This window comes from Antrostomus carolinensis, unplaced genomic scaffold (assembly GCF_000700745.2).
Source record: "Antrostomus carolinensis isolate BGI_N321 unplaced genomic scaffold, ASM70074v2 scaffold8971, whole genome shotgun sequence".
In the NCBI taxonomy this organism is placed as follows: Eukaryota; Metazoa; Chordata; class Aves; order Caprimulgiformes; family Caprimulgidae; genus Antrostomus; species Antrostomus carolinensis.
The window spans coordinates 24,701-32,733 of record NW_010293463.1 but is presented as its reverse complement, the minus strand read 5'-3'; the positions used below and the strand labels follow the sequence as shown (position 1 = coordinate 32,733).

The 8,033-nt window shown below is 51.6% G+C and overlaps 1 protein-coding gene across 1 annotated transcript in view; it reads right to left on the bottom strand.

The window, feature by feature from the left end:
* Nucleotides 1-268: 268 nt before the first annotated feature.
* KMO (kynurenine 3-monooxygenase) overlaps nucleotides 269-8,033 on the bottom strand; it is an 8,030-nt gene continuing 265 nt past the window's right edge. Inside the window, exons 2-9 of the mRNA XM_010177280.1 lie at nucleotides 7,339-7,408; nucleotides 5,433-5,530; nucleotides 4,361-4,450; nucleotides 3,565-3,613; nucleotides 2,504-2,591; nucleotides 1,461-1,626; nucleotides 877-948; nucleotides 269-394 (exon numbers count right to left, since the gene is read on the bottom strand). Coding sequence (XP_010175582.1) covers nucleotides 269-394; nucleotides 877-948; nucleotides 1,461-1,626; nucleotides 2,504-2,591; nucleotides 3,565-3,613; nucleotides 4,361-4,450; nucleotides 5,433-5,530; nucleotides 7,339-7,408 — 759 coding nt within the window. The remainder of the gene's footprint in view (nucleotides 395-876; nucleotides 949-1,460; nucleotides 1,627-2,503; nucleotides 2,592-3,564; nucleotides 3,614-4,360; nucleotides 4,451-5,432; nucleotides 5,531-7,338; nucleotides 7,409-8,033) is intronic.

The window sequence follows — 8,033 nt, the reverse complement described above, 5'->3', positions numbered from 1 at the left end:
GCTTTGGTGTGACTCCATCAGAAACTGCCATGGGATGGGGCTGTGTCCTGCTGCCCAGCCTGCTGTTCCAGCGTGGACGCAATGTGGACCTCCGTCTCTTCACTCCCCCTCCTTCAGACCTACATAGATCCACCCCAACAACATTTGCAACCCCTTGGCCCTCCAGCTTCAGCAGCGTGTCTGTCACCAGGACCCCGGGGCTGGGTGGGGATGTATCCCCTGGCTGTGTGGCACTGCGTTGACGAGGGACAAGGGGAGATGGGAACACTTACTCTCCGATGAGGGGGATGGCATCTGGGAAGTGGGTCTGGAAAAAATCCAGGACTTGCTTCCCTGTTGTAAGCTTCTCAAATTCCTCAAAGGGCATGAAGAGCGTGCAGGTGAAGGACTTGTCCTGCCAGCCAGGGGAGGAAGATCAGAAAGAAGCCCAGAGGCCATAGAGAGCACCTGGCACCTGGAGCAGCAGCTCAGTGCCCAGCCTGTCACCCAGCCATGGCAGTGTCCCACCTGCACAGCGGGGACGAGCACCTGGACACCCTGACTCCCATGGAGGGGGCAGGCAGGGGGGAGGCAGAAACAGGCAGGGCATGATCTGCCCTGGCACTCCCCTACCCGGTTTATAACATCCATCTGCAGGGCACTGGATTTTGGGCAGCTCAGGTGGGCTTGGATGTGTGGTGGGCAGAGAGAAGTGGCACAGGTACCTGCTCAGTGCTGTGAGGCAGGGTTGGCACTGGGGGTCCTGTCCTGCACCCCCCTCCCCCAGGCAGTGGGACACCTGGCACAAGTTGGACCTCCCAACCCCTGCCACCCCAGCCAGTTCATCCCCACAAGCTCCATCCCATGCCCTAAAGGAGCGTGGCTGTGGGTGATCACCATGTTGGGCAGTGCAATCATCATGAAGGTGTTTCTTGGCCAGATATGGAGGTAGTTTGGTTCCATGGCAAACTGAAAGAGAAGGAAAATCACCTTGTGTCCCTGCCCTGCCCTGCTTAGCTTCCCCAACCCAGCCCCAAACCAGCACACCAGTTCCCATCCTCTGTACCATGAGCAGACACAATGACCACAGGGCCCCTTTCTGGTACCTGGTGCTTCAGGGAGACACAGAGGAAGGGCAAGAGGAAAAGGTAGGAAAAGATGGGCAAAAATCTGCTGGTTTGCAGTTGCTGAGGTCCTCACAGGCACGTTCCCATATCCCCAGGACCTCTCAGAGCTACAGTTAAACCCACTGCGCTGGGGCAGCCTCTCTAGGATTTTTGCAGCCAGGTACCCAGACATTGGCCCCACCACTGGAAGAGGAAGAGATGCCTGCCTTCTTCTATGGAAGTTTTAATCCCTTGGCTGAACCTCAAGCAAGAGATGAGTTTCTCTAGAGCTGCTGCAGCAGAGCTGCCATGAGAGGGGAGCAGGGTGTCCCATCTGCAAAGGTGGTAGCAGCCCCCCAGGACAGGCACACTTACATCTCCATCCTTGGGAGGGATGGTCAGCTCCATATAGCCGTGAGGAATGTACTCGTGACTGTAGTTAAAGCGAGTTTGCCTCAGGAACTGCTTTCTGACTGTTGAGAAGGCTCCGTCGCACCCCACGATGAGATCATAGGTGACTTCCAATGGCTGCTGGCCAGATCTGAAAGCAAGACAGTCCCTTGGATCAATCCTACCGAACTCCAGGCCAGCTCAGCACTGCTGGGCACAGTGGATCTGCCTTTTGCAAAATGCTGGTGTCACCTCCAGCGTTATTAATCTTCTAGGCTGAGGGAAGATCGGCTTCCACTGACTGGGAAGTTCAGCATTAGGATAAATAATTAGCCTGTAGGTTACTCAGCTTCTGCTGAGATCCACAGACTGATGCTTTTCGGGACACTGGCAGGTGACCTTCTCCATCACTGTCCAGATGGAGAAGTCTCAGTGCTGGCCTGTTCCTCCTCCAAACAGTCTCACCTCAGGCTTCCTGGATTGTCTGGCCAGCACATGGGGCAGAACCTCATCCCAGTCCCAATAGCTTTCAGGGTTGCATCTCAGCACAAGAAATGGGCTAAAAATTGGAGCAGAACTCTGCCACATCTACCCAAGGATGCAATAGGCACTGTTGGGATAATGCTGCTATTTCATAGAGCCTACAGCCCTGGGTGGACAGGGGACATGATCAGAACTTAACACAACTATGAAGCAAGATCGTTATCTGCCCTCCCTGATGAGCAATATCTCCCTGAACATCAGGGCTGTGGAGACTGGTGTGTTAATCCCCTGCAGAGGACAGCAAGTGTGTGCCCATCCCACTGCCAGGCTGCTGGGGTGGGACGGAGTTCCTCACAATTTTTTCAACCTCCTCATGAACCCTGCTTTGATGTTTCTCCTTTCCAAAGCTGACACCAAGTTTTACCCCCTCAGGAATAACATGCTAGTTTCAAACTGAGATTGCTCAATTGTTTGAGGTTTTTATCAATAATTAAGCAGAAACTAACTGAACATAGTGCTTGATCCCAGGCTTGCACAGGGATTACCTTTTTATGGTCAACGTCCCCAACTCTGCGTTGCACCCCACGAGCTTGTGTCCGAAGTACAGTTTAGTGTTGGAGTACTTCTCAGCAGCTGTGGAAAGAAAAGAATCATAGAATAGTTTGGTTGGAAAAGACCATTTTAATCATCTAGTCCAACTGTAATCCCAGCATTGACAAGTTCACCACTAAACCATGTCCCCAAGTACCACATCTACACGCCCTTTAAATCCCATCAGGGATGGTGACTCCCACCACTGCCCTGAGCAGCCTGTTCCAATACTTGGCAAACCTTTCAGTGAATAAATTTTCCTCATATCCAGCCTAAACCTCCCCTGACAGGTAAATGTAGAGGCTTGTACTGTGACCCCAAAAGATTTCCAAGGAATCCCTAAATTAGTGGGACTTTTTCTTTACAGCAAAGATTGCTGTGTTGAGTGATGGCCAGTGGGCAGGGAGCACTAGGACTGTGTTTGCCCAATGCTGGTGAAAACTATTTAAAAGTGCAAGGAATCCTGCAAAGATTTCTTCCCCACAATGACATGAGTCATGAACCTGTCTCCACCAACACCACATTGTATTTCAGGATGGGATGCGGTGCCTGTGGTCAGTGGGAAATTTGGGGAAATTTGACCTGGCCTGATCACACACTTTGTCACAATTTCTATTTGTCTCTGCGCAATCAGGGTTGTGGAAAATGCCATGAACCATGACCAGGCTGAGGAGGTGGCCCCTGCTTTGGCTGGTGAAGTTCTGGGAGCAGATGCCCATACCAGGAGCCGGGGAGCTGAGGGCAAATGCAGAAGAGCTGCTCCTCGGGGATGTCAGCACACATAGAAAGACCTCGGGGGGATTTGTTTGAATATCCTTTTGTGTCAGGCAAGCAGCAGGGACACAGCACAGATTTTCTACTTCAAAACACAGCTACTGCATTTTCTGAGAGCCAAGTTGTGCCAAACTCATGGGCAAAGAGAGCCTGGGACCCAAAGTGTCCTCTTCATGGAGCAAACCCTAAATCCTTGGTGAACAGTGGGTAAAAGTGTCTGCAAACAGACCTGGCCACCTACCTGTTAGCAGCTCTCTGTTTAAGTTCGCTCTGTCCACAGAGAGAATGTACTGCAAGGCAAACAAACACGGGGTTCAGGAGGAATTGCTGAAGGATGCTCTGCATGGCTAGATGAGAAATGCCACCTCTCCCAACAGCCTCGATGAACCAGTGTCCTTTCTAAGAGCCTGAGCCCCGGGCTGTCCATCACTGTCCTGGTTTCACTAGGATGGAGTTCATTGTCTTCTCAGTAGCTGGAAGAGCTGTGGTTTGGTTTCAGTGTGGGATTTGTTATGAGAAGAATGTTGATCAGGTACTGATGGTTTTAGTTGCTGCTGGAGCCCAAGGTCATCGTGTTTGGCTGGTTCACAGCTGCATTAGGACTGGGAGGGAGCAGCGTAGTAATTAGCAAACCCCAAATTGGCATTTGGCTCCGCCAATGAGATATCCCAGATCATATCACGTCATGGTCAGTACATTAACCAGGGCTGACCAGAAGACGGGGGGATTCTCTCGGGGATCACTTGAGCTCTCACTGTTCTGGGGTTTGGGTTTGTAGACTTTCTCTGCTCTGGAATCACAGGCTGGGACAGGCTGGGCATCGGTCAGTGGGTGGTGAGCAACTGCACTGGGCATCACTCATTTGCATATCCTGTTATTACTAATTTTATTTCCATTAGTAACTGGAAATTAGTAATTGAAAGAATGAATGAGTGAGAGAGTGAGTGAAACCACCACAATCACAGAGAGCTACAAATGCCACCAAAGCCCCCTCGTGCTCTGCGAAGCATCTCTGAGTGGCAGCACCAGACCAGTACCTGGTTCTTCTTCCCGTAGGGGATGGAGTACTTCTTCCCTGACGGTGTATGGATCCTCCTGGCCCGCATGGGAATGCCTTTGGACACGATCTGGAATGGAAGGGAACATAACCCAACCTTCTGGCCAAAACTGAGTTGCTGAGGGGCAAGGCAGAAGCCACCAAGCGCCGTTCCCTCCATGCACTGCACTCCGGGCAGAATGGGATGCTCTCTGCTCAGACATTTGTGTGTCACTAGCCAAGTTACTGGGAAAAAAATGTACAGGGCTGTCAACACCAAGATACTACATTTCAGTGAGGTTACTTACTAACTACTGAGTTAATTCCCATAAAAATCAGTGCAAAATATTTTTTGATAGAAAGGATGTGAAAAGCCCCAGGGTGTTGGACAGGGCAGGGGATGACGGCTAAATTACCTCCTGGTGATGGGATAGGACCTGTCAAAGCCTGGGTTCCTCTGCAGGGAGCCAAGGGCCAGGAGATCCCACCACTGCCAACAGCTGGATGTTAAATGGTGGCGAGCACCCTGCAGAGGAGCGCTGGGCTCGGAGCCAAGCGTGCCGTGCAGAAGTCGGTGCGTGTGGATTTCAGGGGTCAGCCCAAAGCTCAAGGTTTGGTGGGAAAGTACAAATCTGGGCATGTCAGCAGGGAAACCAGCCCCCTTTATCACATCCTGCTGGTACTCCAGCTCTCTTGGGAGTCCACCTATTCCTGCCCTGGTTGTCCTTAGTCTCCAGGAGGGAGGAGATCATGGAGGGGAGGTAACACTAGAAGGTGTTGTGTGAGCATTGGTCTCCTGGGGAAGCACCCTCTGCCACCAGCAGAGCCCAGCTGCCCGGGGTTGGGTGCTGACCCCAGGCTGGGGAGAGATCTCAGCTGTGCCATGAAGCAGTGGAGAGCCAGGCTGTGGGCGTGCAGTGGGAGAAGTCTACCTCCACCATCACCAAAGCAGAGCTACCACTATGGTGGCCCCTGCATGCCTGGGGACCCAAAAAGCACCCATCCATCAGCAGCTGAAGTCTACAGCATTTTAACCACAGAGATCTCACCACTGACAGAAGCTACCAGGGTACCTGCTCTTCCATCTCCACGGCTCGGAGGGCTTGGCGTCCTCTGTGGGACAGGGCCAAGTTAATGCTTCTGCCACGGGCAAAGCTGGCCACCCGGATATCTGCATGGATAGAGGAGTTGGTTATGGAGATGCTGATACCACAGCCTGGTGCAGGCGGCATCTCCTGAAATCCCTGCAGCCACAGCAGGGAGTCCCCATCCCTGGCTCCACATGTGGAGAAGACAGGTATCAGGACACCTTCAGCTGCTGGGAAGGCAGCTGAGCAGCTTTGAGGGCTTCTTCCTCTGTGCCACCTCTAGCCTGGAAGAAGCAGCTGCAGCCGAGTGCTGCAAAGGGAACACTGGATCCTGATGCTCCCTGCAGTGTTGGAGGGCACGTTGTCACTAAGATCATGTTGTCTCTCTCTAAGTGGAGAGAGCTGAGTGATGAATGCCTGGCAGCTTCTGCTGAGATCCACAGATTGATGCTTTTCAGGACACTGGCAGGTGACCTTCTCCATCACTGTCCAGATGGAGAAGTCTCAGTGCTGGCTTGTTCCTCCTCCAAACAGTCTCACCTCAGGCTTCCTGGATTGTCTGGCCAGCACATGGGGCAGAACCTCATCCCAGTCCCAATAGAATCACAGAATCCCAGACTGGTTTGGGCTGGAAGGGACCTTAAAGCTCATCCAGTTCCAACCCCCCTGCCAGCAGCAGGGACACCTTCCACTAGACCAGGTTGCTCAAAGCCTCATCCAACCTGGCCTTCAACACTTCCAGGGAGGAGCAGCCACAGCTTCTCTGGCCAACCTGGGACACTGTCTCACCACCCTCAGAGTAAATAGCTTTCAGGGTTGCATCTCAGCACAAGAAATGGGCCAAAAATTGGAGTAAAAGTGCTAAAATCTGTCTGACTCAGAAGGCAGGTAAGAGCAACCAGAGGCTTTGTGAACCTGTGAAACTTGTAGCATGTGCCACATCCAGCAAAGAGCTGGAGAGTTAAAGCACAGGGAAAAGCCATCTGCTCTTGCTCTGGGGCTGCAGCCTGGTGGCATCGCTGGGGACTGGCTGCTGTGACCCCCCTGTTCCTGGGACGAGGAGCCAGAGCTGTGGACAGGACTCAGGATGGGAGCAGCTGGGAGCCGTGCAGCAGAACTGCCCGTCCCAACGTCTGCCTGAGCAGGAAGAGTTATCACAGAGACCACATGTTTCACAGGGCTTCTCCTTCCCTTCACTGCACATCCAAGTGGAGTTTCACCTTCCATGGTGTCATTCTCATCTTCTGCTTGGCTTGCCATCTCTGCCCAGGTTTTATTTGTCTGTCAGCTGAGAGACACTGAAGATCAATGGTTTCTCTCCCTTTCAGCCACCACATGGGCTCAGAATCATCATTTCTCTGTGGCAGTGCCCCGCAGAGCTGGAGGCTTCCTGAAAGCACTCCATCTCTCCTTCTGCCCCTCTCACCACCAGCCCTCCTCACCACTGATGGCAGTGGTTACAAGTCAAGTTGGTGCTTTTAACCCTAATAGAGGTGCTGCAGCATCAACAACTGCCCTGGCTTCCAAACTTCTGACCCAGCTTGGTTCAACAGCACCATTGCTATTAGTTCTTCATGCAGAGACCAGCTTTCGAAGGTGAGGATTTGAATTGATATTTAAGTCAAGAACACAAAAAAGGGCCTCATTTTAGTAGCTGAAGGGTGGGTTCCCTCCACACAAGACAACATATTTCAAACAAATGCTCCCCACCACCACAGGAGCTAAAGGGAAGAGTGAAAAGAGTTTCCCCAAAGTGTCACACTTTCAGATTTCATTTTCTTTCTGCAGTTTCAGTGAGCTCACGCAGTTCCTCTTTTGCTTCTTCAAGAGCTGTTATCAGCAAAGGGACAGAAACATAACAATAAAGCAGCAATGATCAGGCTGAACTTACCTTCTCTGGCTTCATAAACGTCAACATGGAAACCTCGTCTAGCAAAGAAACAGGCGTTTAATGCACCCACCTACGAGAGAGGGGTTGGGAGTGGTGGGTGAGGTGTCTGGTAGCCATATGATAGGTCACTACTGAGATGCACCAAGGGAAAGCAACAGTCAGGGGATGCAGCTCAGCACGTACAGGAAGAGCTTTTAATCAAGAACCTTCTTGCAGAGAAGTCCTCACACCGCTGATGTCCCTCCGAGACAAAAGTCACCCATCAAAACTCATACCAAGTCATACCAAGTTCAGGGCTTATTTACACACGGTGATTAATTGCAGCAGGGCTAATCCCTTCAGCCAGAGACAACAGGAGCTGGGACAGGTCCCTGCTCCTCTCTGAACTATATTTATCTTCTTTGACAGAATTCAGGGTACTGCAGCATTGCCTTGGGAACACAGAGGGGGAAGCTAGACCTCTGCAAAAGCAAGACATTACCTTAAAAAGGACAGTATGGATGTCCTGCTCATTATTTAAATGGATAGCTGTCTTTTCCTTGTTTAATTTCCATCATTAATCACTGTCAGAACTACAGACATTACTCTTTTCCAGCAGCACAAGGACCAAGAAGCTAATGGCCAAAAAAGAGAGAGATTTAGGTGCTGCGATGCTCCAGGCTGTCCTTTAGAGTCAGACGTGTTGCGTCTCTGGG